Source organism: Botryllus schlosseri, chromosome 5, assembly GCF_051294905.1.
Source record: "Botryllus schlosseri isolate E-star chromosome 5, Bs_hap1, whole genome shotgun sequence".
Lineage (NCBI taxonomy): Eukaryota > Metazoa > Chordata > Ascidiacea > Stolidobranchia > Styelidae > Botryllus > Botryllus schlosseri.
Window position 1 is genome coordinate 5,014,931 of NC_137240.1, and position 16,263 is coordinate 5,031,193.

Here is a 16,263-nt window from a genome sequence, read left to right on the forward strand (position 1 = left end):
ACACACTTGCAGTAACTTGAGTGTTTTGATTTGTTTTCTTTCAAAATGCTTGCTCTTGCTTATATTGCTTGCATTCTCATGAACTTTGCCAGCTAAATTTAGTTCATAAATTTAGTTGAGATTAGAACAGGAGTAATTGCAAGCATTTCGTTTTGATCAAGTTCAGTCTGCCGCTGTCTGATAGATAATATGGGATATTCAAATAATGGTGAAAGATGTTTGTATCAAAATATGTTACAGGCACCTGATCAATTAGAGGTATATATTTGGTAGCAAATCACGAATTCTTCATAGATGCATTACGGATAGTCTGTCTTTTATGCTATTGTATCAGCTCATATTGTGATAATGGCTCATTTTGTACAATTCCAAAAGTCCGAGCTGGTGTCAGAGTTTTAGGATGTCATGTTGGCAGTCTCCGTTTATGATTGGTTGTTTATAATGTGATTTCTTTGTACAAACTATGGTAGTATTTCTGTGGCCTATATGGCACACGTTTTGACTTCATGTCAAAGATTTTCATAAGTTTAGTATATATCTGAAACTGAGAGGCTTTATGCCATCATGATGACGCCCTAATTCTGAGTTTATTGTGACAAGATGTATGCTATGTATCTGGGCTAGGGCTACTACAACTATTCTTAGCACAGCTCCAGTTACAGAAGTTTCAAAGTTGCTCAAGTCTTTCTTAATTCTCACGAAATAATTTACAGTCGTGCGTATGTAATATGGTATAACTATACACAAAATCCGTTGAGTGGTATTACCAAAAGCGATTTGTAGGCCCTATTTATTGTCCTGTTAGTCACCGCTAGTAGGAGAATTGGCATTTTTCGACACTTTGTTTTTGCAAATGAATGTGTTTGATTTTATCAAGATATCAAGTGGACATTGAGACAGATAAGGTCCATTTTGAACCGCGATCCGCCTGTTGAGTCCCCCTGCTTTATAACATAGCATTTGCATTAATGCAATTCCAGTTTATCATTTTAATTTGAAGGGGATCCCGCTATTATTGGGTTACTTAGTTTATACGTAGGTAGTTGAATTTTGAACAGTGCAAGATTTCAAAAAATATATATATCCATGTTTTGTTGTTTTTTGACTTTAAATTGATACACTTATTTTGCGAATTTCTAGTAGCAATCATCTTTGCGCAACGTAGCACAGCCATGCTTTTATAGCAGCTTAAATGTCTGAATCGCATTACCTCTGATTTGTCATACTTTCATTGATGAGAGACAACTCTTATTATCAGACGACGTAGCTAAAATGTAAATCAGACGTGAATCAACGTTCGACTTTGAAACGCATCGACACAAGCATTCGTCATGTCGTCGGAGGTACTTCATGCTAAAGCTGTTTTTGACAATATCGCCGAGACCGCCGATGAGCTCGAATTCCACAAAGGCGACATCGTAAATGTTATCGAACAAAATACAGGCGGCCTCGAAGGATGGTGGCTGTGTTCCTTAAACGGACGACAGGGCATTGCGCCTGGTAATCGACTGCGTGTTATTCCGATCGTATCAGGCATTGTGTCTCCAAACACATCAATGCAATCCGCGGTTGCACCAACTTTCAGGCAAGATGATGATGAAGAGTATGACATACCAACACATCAGTACCTTAATGTACCAGGTACAGACCCCAATGAAGTGTACGATGTCCCAGTGTCACGCTCTTTTGGGTCACATTCGGCTCTGGATCATAATCCTGAAGAATTGTACGATGTACCGCCACCTCCTTTGCACGCTTCCAGTAATGATAATATATTTACATCATCGCCTCATCGCACGGTGAAAATAGAACAGGAAGTGTATGATATCCCGTCCAATTTGTTAAGTCCGATTAGCGGTACTAGCGGTGAACAGGATCCAAACGAAATTTATGATGTTCCGACCGATCGTAGTTTTGCTGCACGTCCTGGCGACCCGGAAGAATTATATGACGTGCCTTTGTCGAACAAAATGGCTCAACCTCTTGATGTGAGTGCGATGTTGGAGAAAGATGAAGAGGAATATGATGTACCATCGGTGCGTCACCCAGGAACTATCCCCGTGTTTCCTGCGTTGTCTCAAACTCCTAAAAATTCTAGCGCGCTCGAGCCGCATTCGCCCGACGCGATCTACGACACTCCGTCTTCGAATCGCGGGTTAGGGAGTCATAATAGTAGTTTGACCTCGAATGGGACTAATTCTTTACCGAGATTCCTGCCCGGGTCTAAAAAAGTGTGGCGCAAGCAGGAGTCTGAGGATTATGTGTACGATGTGCCGCCCCAAGTCACTCGAGACAGGCCGGTGCCCAGTTTGAACCAAAGCGAAATGGAGTCTTTAGACTCTGTCATCAAGAGGCTATCCCTTGTTGACCCAAGCGATGGTAAACAGACCCCGAAATCACGATCATCGAACGAGTCTGCTTTTAGTATCATCGCCGCTAACGCTAACTACACTGAGTTAAATTTAGAGCTGTCTTCAGCGTTAGATAATCTCATAAAACTGAAGCAGTCTTTGGAAGACAGTGTGTCCGCGTTACTGACGCACGTCCACGAGGACTGGCGCCGTAAAGAGAATGTTTCGGGCAAAATCGGGGTCATAAAAGAGGTTTTCGAAACGGTGCTGAAAAACGTGGTGGGTTTTTTGGAATTCGCGCGCGGCGCTATGGCTAACGCATTCGCGTCGTACGAACGGGGCTTGACTACTTCGCTGCCGCGGAATATCATCACGGGCATGCACAAACTGCTGCAGCCTTTAGAGGAGGATCATTTAATGCTGCAACGCGCCAACGATGCTTTAAATGAGGCGTGTTGGAGTCTGGGAAAGTTAGTTTCGGAAGAGGCGGACAACGGGATTCCAGACGATATCGACAGTTTTGTGATGACGTCACGCGCAGTATCTGACGATTCGAGACAAATGGCCGCTTTTATACACACGCACTCGCAGTATCTCTTCAAAAAATCAGACACGTACCCGCGTCCCGATGTTGAAAGAAAGAGGCGGGTCTTGGAAATGGTACAAGCGAGACCTCTGCCTGCTGTGCCTTTGCAAGGGCACGATGAGACCGGTAGGGTATCGACGCCACGTCAAAACGAAGACCCGGGTCTCGATGATTACGATTACGTCGCTCTCGAAGAGCAGAACAATCCAGAAATCGCGACTAAAGCTGCCGCTGTCATGAAAAATGTGTCTTCGCAAGTCAAGTCCAGGCATAAAGACGTGTTGAAAGTTTTGGAGTTGAGTAATCGACAACACGGCGTGCCGTTGATATTAACGCCTGCCGTTGATGACGATTCAATTCAGTTTACGACGCAAGATATGGTCGACGATGTACCGATTATGGTGGATAGACTTGTTGCAGCCGTCAAACTATTTTACAAGTCGGTAGATGAAAGTGAACCGCCCAAAACCTTCGTGTCTTTGAGCAAGAGAGTGATACTGTGCGCGCACGAACTCGTGTTTTTCGGAGATATACTGTATCGGCGATTGCAGCACGCGGAAATGAGGGAGATGATCAAGGGCCACTGCGCGCAGTTGTGTACATCATTGAAACGAACGGTGGCCGCCACGAAGAATGCGGCACTGCAATGGCCGTCTGAGAAGTCGATGCAGGAGATGATAGATAGGGTGACGGACATCACGTCTGCGGCTCATCAGTTTCGGGTGATTCTCTCGCAGTGTAAGTTCAGGTGAGGCGGACTTGAGATCAGTGCGTTCCGACGTGGAAGAGTAGGCCTGCTACAAGGCAGCTTGCGTTATGATTGGATGTTTTGGATTTTGAACGGGGTTCTTAAACTTTTATAAGCGTTGACCCCTATGTGGGTGCCCTAACATATATAAATTTATGGTGCTTGAAGAGGCTCTTGGAGGTAGCCTACAGAACTTCAATCCACAATAGAATAATATGTTCATATTGGAATAAAACCGAATATATTCGGCTGACACGCTTCGGGGGTGCTGTAATCTACAGATATTCAACGGAATAATATAATTATTGAAAAGTTCTTTTCAATTCGCTACTAGTTGCTGATGATTAACCCTGATGAGTGTCAGCCGAAAATATTCTGGTTTATTGCAATATGAATATATTATTCAGTTGTTTAATGTGCTGACACAATATTCTGAGTGAAAATTTGGAAGTTCACGACTCAAAATTAAAGTCATCACTTTGCCAATGGCACATCATTGACTACTCGGTGAGAGATAAACCATTCATCCAAGCCCTTCACACCAGTCGATTAACTCAAAAATAAGGATAAGTCTTATAAGTACAACACAATGTAGTTTTATAGCTGTAGTTTCAACATTGGCCTTTCACTGATCCCTTAAAACTAGTCCGGGGCGCCAGTTTCTGAACCCCTGTCTTAGAATGAATATATCGTCGACCGTGTCTGTTTCAGACGTTGTGCACGTCTTTGTGCATGCTGTGTTTTTACGTGAACACTATGAGGTGTGATTGATGAGTATTTTCTGAAATTTTTAAATGTTTGTATGGTTTGTCCGCATTGCTGTTTCCTGCCCTTAATTTTATCCATGGACCGCCGCACGCCTTAATACGCTCAATATCTAGTTGACCATTGTGAAATGTGTCATGGTTTTATATCGGCCAAGGTTTGAGAATTGTCGTGCAGATATAGCACCTCTTTATTTTTTGTGTAGACTTACTTAATGGAACGTGGATAATGAATATGGATTCTAAGCTTTATAATCTTGAAGCATGATGTTTTGGATTGTATCCGGATGTTGTACTGATAAACTTCTAGTTTGTAGTTGCTAACTAGACACCATGCTGGTGTGTGTTATGAAGCATCGCAAATAACGAACCATTCCGACCGTCTCGTCGCAACAACAGCAGCTTAATTTGGAAAACATTCCATAGGAAATATCTTTATTCATATTTCCTGTTCCACGCATTCTACTTGAAGCGCTCGGCGAAGCTAGTTTCTCACGACTAGTTCCCTCACCGCAATTGGTCCCAGCGAGTGCCAACCATGCATGGAATTCCATTGAAAGGTCGCATTCTCGCTGTCTGTAGAACTTTAGAAATATGTGAATCCTAACCAGCTGCACGACACGCTTTATATTCGAATGTATTGTGTACAGTACATTGGTGCATTGCAGTTAAGTCGTTTCCTATCGTCCAACTGCTCAAAGTACTCAGTTTACTGTATCAAGCAACTCATGTTTTATTCCATGTATTTCGTGCTATGGTTCACAGACAATCCAGGCTGTTCATGTTCAATCCTCAATTATCCAAATTCGCATCTGCATTGTGCATGGTGGATTGTTCGCAGCACGCGATTTCGCAAGTATAGCTGCTGTTAAACGCTGGCGTCGGGAGATGTGATATGTAGGGCGTTTCACGACCCAATTCGATGATTTTATTCGTTAATTACGTACATATAAATGTCATATGGGCAATGTTTTCCAGGCATATTTATGTTAGCATGGTCGTCTCCATTCAAAGGGTAATTAGCTGCGATTTTATTCAATAATTAAGTGCATATAAATGTTCTGCAGAGATGTTTACAGTAGCGTCGGCGTCTCCGTCCAATAGGTAATTAACTGCGATATAATTTCTGATACATTCCAGCAAACCCAACCATGATTCAGGAAACTATTCAGGAAACGTAAATTGATTTAAATTCGTGATGCGCAGTCGGGGTGATTGATTGGCTTCCGTAATCCCTGTACAATACTTCCGCTGTTTGACGTGGCCGCCTCTTTCTAGGCACTGCTGCTCGTGTTGGTACTTAGTAGCCGCTGCTGCTTGGAATAAGCAAACGCAAGAATAGACAGTTGCGTATCATGTGTCTGCATTTTCAGCTCATTGCATGCAAGATATCGCGTGATCTTTTTAATCTGGTCCGTTGAATCATTGTAATCATGGCGTTTTAAACAATGAACATGTTTTCATGCAGCTATATTTTTGCATTTCCTTCTTATTTATTTCTTTGATGAGACCGCGTGCTTTTCTGTTCTAGATAAACTGTACCCTGAGTGTACCGATTTCGTGTTCAGCCGGTAACAATCGATAGCGATGCTTCTTTTAACTAGTATACTGGACTACTTTTTTATAAATTTATAGATCTGTGTGATTTTTCCTCGATTTCGCTTTAATTGAAGTTTCAACGTCTTGTTGATGATGGTACTGTTTGACTTGATGTGTGCGAAGAAGTGCGTTATGAACTTGATAAATAGCGAAAGAAAAAACGTAGTGATCTGATTGTTTGTACCGGTATGTGAATTTTGGGCAGGTATTATTCTGGCATTGGGATTTAGGCTACGTGTTTGGTATAGATCCAGGTTGCAGTATCTACAATACTAATGCGTAGTATTAGGTGGGCTGGTGATTAGTGTGTGCTATATGTCAGGATCAAAATTTCGGATTTCAGCTGGTTGCTTCCTGAGCCCGCGTAGGCTGGCTTGAAGCCTGGTCTCAGAGAAAAGTATGGGTATTACAAATTAGGCTATCCAATGGCTGTGTTAGACAATCGCCAAGATTGTCTCGTTGACCATTATGACTTGAGGTAGCAACTGTTGATATATAATAAAATACCCGGTGTATGATTCGGTATTTTTGTTGTTGCGGTGGCAGGGGTGGTCAGCCGCTTAACCGCCCGGTAATTTAAAAAAAGCTATACTATAAAAAAAAATTCACCCACCTAATGTATTTTGAACTTGCATGGTCAACCAGCAATATGATTACCATGACCGCGAAATTTGAAATGGTATTAGAGAGTAAGACGCATTGACGTAGAGGCGAAAGGGTTCATGGCAGTTGGAATTGTTTATCGCGCCTGGCGTGATTTCCCGCCTGTGCAATTGTGCATTGTGCATCTCTTGCTTTTAGTAACCCTCCCACAAAATAATGATATAAAAATATCCTGATTTACTGAAATGAGTCGACTGTATTCGTAATCATGAGACGGAATATTGCTGGTTTTAGTTTAAGACCGCCGATATATATATAGAGAGAGATGATATTCTTTTTCGCCTGCACCATCGAGATGCTTTGACGACGGAGTTGTGATACGGCCCCATGAGGTCGTCTAGTCTGCGCCCCCGGTTTTTTTCTCCTCCATGCTATCCGTGATTGCTGAGCGCCTAGCAGGATAGCTGCGGATACCAATTTTCGAGTCTTTGGTATGACCCGACCGGGGATCGAACCCACGACCTACCGCTCGAGAAGCCGGACGCATAACCATTACACTATCTCGCTCGGCTCGGCTATACTTTCTAGTGGTATGCAGATCAGTGTTGGGATGACTCGAGTCATGACTTGACTCGAGTCAGACTCGAGTCACTTTTTCGTATGACTTGACTTGACTCGAGTCACATTGCTAAAATGACTTGACTTGACTTGACTCGGCGTATCAGAAATGTGTATTGACTCGTGACTCGGAGCAAAATTCACGAGTCAATTTCAAGTCATCAAGTAATCAGTGTCGATAAAAATCACTGTATCTTGCATATGTTCGGATTGTTCGCGCAACGCTGGTGTAACCCGTGAGAGCGACCAGTTATTCAATGATCGTGCGTTTTACGGAGCCTCCATTGTTTTCTCGCAAATATATTGGTCGCAAGCGAAGTTATCGAAGCTTATACAGCCTAGGTTGTCGTAAACTATAGTATAGTTAAGTAATTTAATTGCAAAATGTCTATTTTTGTTCTGTGTTCTTAACTTAACCAAACCATCTTGTTCCATTGAAATTGAATTCGAAAATAGTTTATATAGTCATCAACCATTGGAGCAGGCTTGAATTGTATCATATCAATTTGCAAAAGGGTAATATATTGCATCTTATCAATTCGTTTCTCTATATTATCTATTTTGGCTGGTAACTATAAACTGAGGCTGTGCAATTACTTACGTAGTATTATTAGTTCTACTTATATGTGAGCGATACAGCGCCTTAATCGCGTGTATATTTAACTCTATATCCCTTCATCGGTTCAAAATCAAAGACCACTCAATCTGTATTACAAACAGCTAGCAAAGTCCAATGACGTATAATCACGCCTCATACCTCGAAAAGACAATTTGACTTGAATTATGACTTGACTCGTGACTTGACTTTACTTGACTCGACTTGACTCGAGTCACCTCCAAAAATCGACTGACTTGACTTGACTCGAGTCACCTTCGAAAATCGATTGACTTGACTTGACTCGAGTCAAAATGTGCAATGACTCGAAATGACTTGTGACTCGAAGGTAGTGACTTGATCCCAACACTGATGCAGATGCGCCAGTAATCTCATCAAGATATATAAAATGTCGGTCAACATATGACTTCGCGAGTGTGCTCTCAGAAGGAATGTAGGCTGTGCATTGTGTGCAACCTTGGCCAAAAATGGTGCACGCATGTGGACCGAAATGTTCGATTCTGATATGTCCGTCCAGGCGCCGGATACTGCTGTCCTTGCAATCTGAACACCGCGATATATGCCAGAAGCAACAACATTGACCTAATTCATTTGTTTACTTTGAGATATATCCGTGGTCCGGGTGACTAGATCGTGTAAGTATTACACAATATACTGATTTTTCATGATATAAATATCAACAATCTCGGTGCGTAGCAAGATAAGTGTTGTGTTCATCCGATCCGGCTCGCTGAGATCGGACGACTTACAAAGGCCATGAACATTCAAGCGGCACTCGCAATATTTTCGAAAAACCGGATGTGGCCCTTTGGCCAAAAAGCCTGAGCACCCCTTTAGCATTTGCTAAGGGTTTTGGCGATTTCATGATATTCGGCTCGAAAATCTGTACTTACCCAACCCATTTAAATGTTCTCAATCACTCTGCCAGTTGCTAACGGCTCGGTGGCAAATTGTGACGACTGAAATAAAGCAGCCAATTATAACACCGGAAAGGCTTGGATGTCAGCCTACTAGGTTTCATGCTTTAGTTCGTCGGCGCCCGATATGGCGTGATTTAGTGGTGTGAATGAAGGACGCTTAAGATGTTGGCGCCCACATATTACTGCCGTGGCGGCGGTTGGGTGCGAAGAAATTGTGAGGTGATAATTACATTATCAACATTTCCGGCTCGATACCTATGGTCAGCGCCAATTAATAATAGTCACGACGAGTCCGTAATTCTCAAGTAAGGTGATACGAAATCTCCGTGGGCCCTCCCTCAAGTCAACCCAAGGTAATGCAGCACTGCCACATTCCATTTATATGGAGGATCTTATGGGGTATAGAATGTGGTATGTAGATTAAGCATTACATTAATGAATGCTCCGATCAACTGAAGCAAGTGTGAAAATTAACTAGTTGTAAGTTGTGTATAGTGAAAGCCGGTTTATTTAGGGCAGGGGTTCCCAATCGTTTTCTAGTCGCGACTCCAAATTTCGGCTTGATAATGTCCCACGACTAGACCTCTCAATTTGGCGTGCTGATTACTAAAAACTGGTCAGTAATTTCGCCAAAACTTACTCCCGGCCTGTAGGGAGAGCTGGCGACTGTATGTGTGCAGTAATAGCGATTATGCAATTATGAACTCTTCCACGTCAGTCCTTGGATTAAGAACCTCGATCAAGACTATAGCAACTTACTTCGGTCTGTTGGACCGATTTCAATCTGTATTCAATCGAAGTAGTTAAGTGTAGCAGCGTGAAATTCTGCGTGACGCGAAATACAGATAACGATCTTTATTCGAACGAGCCATACCTTACGCCAGGGATACCCTGCCTTACGCTTGTGTCCTGTCTATCTATTAGTTAACACATATGATTACCGTTCACTTGAAATTTTCCCGGAGGGAGAGGTCCTACGGTTTCTATGGTCACGACACTTTATTCTTTATCGCCAGACACCGATCTTGCGTTATTGTAGGTGGCACTTTAATATTAGCCTACGCTTAGACTGATCTGACAACTTGTCTGCCGGGCTTGAATTCCTCACAAGTCGTTTTTTCTTTTATTTTCTAAAATGAACTAAAACATTCAGAAATGAGCCGCCGGTAGCATCTGCTTAATTGACATCCTTGTAATAGTCATTGTCGTCATCGGTATCCACGACGCCACAGAATAGGCAACGACCCCATTAAGGTCGCGACACCTAATTTGGGAAACCCGTATTTCGGGTTCATGTTGGTGAATCGGGAAAGGGGAACACTTTTTTCAAATCATAAAAGTTAAATTACAGGAATTGAAACCAACTAATTTTAACTTTTTAACTGGAAATCTTGCTGTTTTGACCCAAAAAATGTCGTCATTCCGACTCGACTCCGGAATGACCCGCTCGAACGTCCGCATTACATATTTCGCTTCGTTTATGCCGATTATTAATTGGGCCTGTCCATTAGCCTAGCTGCCAAAGCTGTACAGGACCACGAATTTCCAGAAAGGGTAACATTTAGGAGTACTCGGAGGAAATTTTCAATATCCTGAAAAATGAGGACATAAAGTAACCCTCGTTTATTGCTTTGAGGATCAAAATTACACCTCTTTGCCTACTTTCTCATCGCCGGCGGGACTTCGCAGCCTGGATTTGCTGTGGAATTGTGAATGACTGATAAATTGTCACATCACTACGTTGCATGAGGGGATACATCATAACGCGTATACACGGCGTTTTGTGCTAAGTCCCGACTGGCACGGAGCGACGGCGGCGCCATATCACAGTCTCCGGTGCCACATTTACCACGTTCACCTACATCTGCTTAAAAATGATATTGTTTATGTGGATTTACGATTTATTTACAGTTTACTTCAAGCCTCCAAAATTACAGACATTTATAGGTATATTTAGGTATTTGCAGTTTGAGCAGTACAATCCAGACATTTCTGGGAAATTCTGGACGTATGGCAACCCTACGCTAATTTTGGGAGGTTTCAAGACCATTAACAGAATGAAATTTATATTTCCGTAATAAGTACAGCAGAAGCTTTCCATTGATACCCGTTTTATTGAATTTAGCGCTCGGCAAGCTGGTTAAAAATGGCCGTAAAGTTGGGCTTACCATATTTTGGAAATCTAAAAAGAGGACACTTTTTCAGAAATTTGAGACTTGCAAAACCGGAGAAGAATTCTCAAAATTCGGTGAACTTCTCCCACTTTGTGACCGGTTGACTAAAAAAAAAGGTCATCTTTTCCCTCAGAGCTCAAAATACCACTGCTGTGCTAATTTACGGCATATCACTCGCATTTTGCTCTAAATATGACCTAAATTTTCAAAAAAGAGGACAAAATCTCAAAAAAGAGGACAAAAGGGCGTCCTCCGAGGACACTTTCAAAAAAGTCAAAAAAGAGGACAAATCCTATTAAAAGAGGACGTATGGTAAGCCTACGTAAAGTTGCCTTCGGTCAAATGGAAAGTATGACGTAACCCAAATGCAGTGAGCCGTTCAGTCTCGCTGTGACCACACCATATAGGACTATATAACTAAACAAACGTATGTTAGTTATCTATAATAGGATACTATGGTGCAAGTAAGCCGATGGTGGCTTGGCACCGGATTTCCTTGCGCGATAGTGATATTTATAACTCGCTGCAAAATGCCTAGGACAAAACGGCATTTACAGGAAAACAATACGAATTAGATTAGAATTAACATTAGAGCATAGAAACATTTCACTAATTAGATTAGAATTAGAATTAGAGCATAAGAACATTTCACAAATTAGATTAGAATTAGAATTAAAGCATGAAAACATTTCACAAATAAGATTAGAATTAGATTACTGGCATATCGCTCTACTTTCGTGAAATTAGACATCTAGAATTATCTAGTTGTCCAAGTATGGATGGTGCCTTATTCATGCCATGGTGAATTTTGCAATAAGCAAGCGGTAGGGAATGACTTGCAAAATATCTGAAGCATGATCCCAAGACACCCAGATTATGTTGTCCAATTTTAGCAATTCCACTGGAGATGTAGTTTCCCGGGTGTCGAAATGTGTCAACAAATACAATATGCAGGGCAAATCTTTCACATAAGAATCAGGCTGAAAGTGATATTCGTTGCGGAGTGCGGACCCATGATGGCACAAGTCTTGGGTTTCAGGTGACCATAACTGCAGTAGAATCAGAGGTGGTCAAAGTAGTCACCGTCGCTACTCAAGTAGAAGTAGAAGTAACGCCGGAATTTCTACTCAAGTAGAAGTAGAAGTGGTGGTTCACAAGTAAGTAAGTAAGTAGGTATTTTACGCTTATTTGTGCCTACAAAACTGAAAACTGTCAAGTAGAAGTAGAAGTAGTCTAAAATCATAACTACTTAAAAAGTAGTGTGGGTAGAAAAAATCTACTTCAAGTACTTCAAAAAGTAGAAGTACTTCGTTACTGACCACCTCTGAGTAGAATGCTGGCGCACAAAATGAGCTGTACGTCAACAGAGTGTTCAAAGAAGAAAGTCCTTGAAATAACGCGAGGCTTCACCCTGGAGAGTGCCATCGCATTGTTCGAAACACAACAGCGTGATACCAATTGCCTAATTACGAAAGAGCTTATAAAAATTGGAGATAGAATTGGCGTTTCAGGAGGACGTTGTTTCGATATCGATCCCTGCTTCGTATACACTATTGTACCATGTGAACATTACGTGCCAACCCAACAGTAACATATCGATTATTAATTGGGTCTATATGTATGATTTGAGTGCATGTCTTGACCTCCAGAGACGCCTGGGACTGGCTCAGTGAACCCCAGGTATAAATGAGACGGGAATAACTCTAGAGGAGAAAATGGATTTGAACAATATACTGGGCAACCGCACGTCAACGCTGCCCCCATGATGCGATTTATGTACATTGAGTATCCGCGAGATAAAATGGCAAATTGGTTTCGAGATTTTTCAGTTATATATTCATGGCTGGGCAATAGGCATTGGGCATACGCCACTCTACTCGAAATCCCCAGACATTTGCCTGCTATCGAACAAGAACATGGGGCTTTATCACCAGGTCATTTGAAATGCTACCAGATGCAGAAACGACAATAATTATGAAATCAAAATTCAATTCGCCGCATTCTTTTCATAGTACTGTTTATAGCAGTGCTCGGAAACCTTTTTCGTCTGAAGAGCCATGCTAGCCCTATATTTTCGATTTTAACTCCCTAAGAGGCATACATGTCAATCAATTGTTACGTCACAATTGAAAGTTTGTGACGCTATGGTAGTGCTAATTCAAACTCACTATATAGGATTCATTGTGGGTGCCATATGTTCTCTGTAAAAACTCGTAGGCTACTAATCATCCTGTGATAGCGCAATTCATCGTGAATAGCTCGGAATCTATAATAACTAATATTAATCTAATAATATAACTGATTCCGAAAATAAATATTGATCGATATCTCAATTCGGCGGTAACATAAACGTTGCACTACACTCCTACATTTTAACGGCAGTACTAGCAATAAGCTACTTATCAATTTGGACGTGGATAGCGAAGTGTTGTTTGTAATTTGGATTTGTAATTGGAATGCCGCTTCCAAGGCAGTTCATTTCTCGGCTTAGATCAGGAAGACAATGTGTATTTGAAACCTGGATTGTCATATAGGCGTCCCCACGTCTGCTATTCTCTTGATCAACCAACGTATGGTAAAATCCAAAATTACGCTGCGCGCAATGACGGATACATCGAGTTCGCGAGTTCGGATATTGGTCGCTGGCGCAACAGCCACTTAAATTTGAGGATTTTGTATAGGGTCAGAGCCCTTAAGCCTGGATACGCCACTGCCTTGACCTCTCAAATACTTGTTTATGCTGCTACGAGAATAATTATTCTGACCGTTAAAAAAACTTACAACAAGTTACTGCATATCTATAAAATTAAGTACAAAATTAAAAATATGTGAAACAGCCATATCTTATACCGAAAAGAGCCATCTATGACTCGCGAGCCATAGGTTCCCGACCACTGGTGTATAGGGATGGCGAGTGCCTCTGAAAGGTTCTGGTTCGTGTGAACGCAAACCTTTATGAAAGGTTCTGTGTGAACACGAACGTAAACCTCATGACGTCACGTGACGTCATACTGCTAATGATATATATATATCGACTTTCACGTAAATAAAAGGGCGAAAGGAAAAACAGGAAACAAAAGAATATATAGATAATCAGTTTGGGCCCTTGTTAAGCGTCTCTAGCGTGGGCTGATTCCAACCTTTCATTTCAGTGACGTGATAGCCTATATTAATGTACGGTGCAAACGAGACCTAGCGACGACTCGGGCCACATTATGTCCCAATGCTAAAGTACATATTGACGTTTTAAACGTCGCCAAATGTATCAACCATAAAATCAATATCTTGCGTCGCTTAGCGAACAATTTCGACGAGGACTTGCAACTGCAAGGGAATAAAAACTTTCACCTTAACGGTCCAGGCCAGACCAGACGATGTAATCGGCGTCTGAGTATTGCTACGTTGGTATTGAGCATAGAGTATAAAACGGGTTTCTACGCTTGCTACCGATATTACCCCATTAACAAGTTATGCAGCAGTAGCTAACCGCCAATCGCACGGATTTGGTTTTTTTATGATACAACAAAACATATGAAGTCAAGATTGACCCCGTAGGCCTTCTAGATTTTTTTACATCAGTCAACGATATCAACTTCATTGATTGGTTGAAGAGGCATCATTCGCTGACTATCTGAATGTAGTGTATATCGCTCTTGATGTTGTGTGGGATTATGGATCAAGCACACAGCACAGAGTCACTAAATTCGAGAAAACTATTGTAACAATTGTAATATATGAAAAAGGTTCAGTGCAGAACCTACCAAGGTTCGTTTGCGAACGTGAACCTCTAAATTTCTGAGATTCATACACAGAACGAGAACGCCAACCTGACGTTCACACCAATCCTGGTGTGCGACTTCTGAAATGATTAAATGGCGGGAAAAATATAACCGTCGGGTAGCTTACTGATGATCATGTGTCCACCGAATTGCACACATCGCAGGCATTTTGCAATTGATGTATCGTCAGCGTATTTCGAACGTGAAATAACATAGAATTTCGGAATTCATCAGTTGACACGCAATGCATGCTGCAAAGCCTTCTGAGCTGGTGTAGCAGTAGTGCCACCTACGAGCTATCAAAATTTACCATTTGCATTGCCAGATGGGGTAGACTCTGGCTGCATGCCAATATGAAAATAATCAGAAACACGATACAAATGTACAAGGTTTCCTGCTTATTTATATACAAATATACAATTTTCGGCTTTACATTATAAATATCGAAGTCACATGAGTCAGACCTACAAATCGCTCGGAAATTTATGATCACCACCAAACCACGTATCTTCATCATCATTCAATATTTTGAATTATAGATTACTGTCGTGACCAGCGGTAAATCTGCCTAATACATCGGCATGCTATAAAGTACTATGTGGTATCCTATGTGTTCGAAACCACTTTCCTTCTGAAATGACAATTCTATCCCCGATTTCTAGCAGCTCATTTGTAATTTACCAATTGATATCATGCTATTGCGTGTCGGCCGAACATTGAAAATATGAAAAAACTAGAAGTCTACTACTCTATACTAGTTCAATTGCGGTCTATGTCCTGCTAAATTTTACCAATTCGTCACTTCACAATCTAATGCGCATAAGTACAATGCATGTATCAATTCGTGTTATTCCGTAACCGCCATACATCACCTGATTGTTTCTACTCCATTTTGCAATTGATCGTTACCTCCATTTTTGTGTACAATATTCAATGACCGTGGTGCAAAAGCGCGTCAGACGATGAGTGCAAATTTTTTGCTGTTGAATAAGTAACAACAAGAACAACAATGTATTTGCGTCCTCGTCGTCCAATTGCCACAAAATAAGTGCAAATTATGGTAAATGAAGACATTCAATTAAGGTGGGAGGGCACACTATGTGCAAGTATGTCCAACTTTTATGGTCCACTTTCAAGCCTAAATTCAAGCAGCTTGTACTAGAGATCGACCGATATTGATTTTTACAGGCCGATACCGATACCGATATATCGGCTCACTCACGAGGACGATACCGATATTATGGGCCGATATTGGAAGGAGCAGAGAACAATATCCCCAAAAATATTATATATTAGGCAAGATGGCGCTTGTTCATGCCACAGAAAGCTGAACAATAAACGAGAAAACCGAAATTGAAAAAAATTATTGCTTACTTGTGCACATTCGATGAAATTTGGGATAACCCAAAATGTGAAATATGATACAGAATTGCAGATCAGTCCAGAAAAGGTAGATGGTAATGCAGGAACCATAGTTTCTCTGCATGCGCACCCAGTTAAACTCG

The 16,263-nt window shown here is 41.5% G+C and overlaps 2 protein-coding genes across 2 annotated transcripts in view; one reads left to right on the plus strand and one right to left on the minus strand.

The window, feature by feature from the left end:
• The window catches only part of LOC145438734 (uncharacterized), a 215,383-nt gene that overhangs the window by 3,244 nt on the left and 195,876 nt on the right, over window positions 1-16,263 (minus strand). The gene's annotated exons all lie outside the window — the stretch shown is intronic.
• Window positions 766-6,213, plus strand: LOC145438713 (enhancer of filamentation 1-like). Its single transcript, XM_080316059.1, has one exon. It carries the CDS (start codon window positions 1,332-1,334, stop codon window positions 3,687-3,689), a length of 2,358 nt encoding a protein of 785 aa, XP_080172185.1. The 5' UTR covers window positions 766-1,331; the 3' UTR covers window positions 3,690-6,213.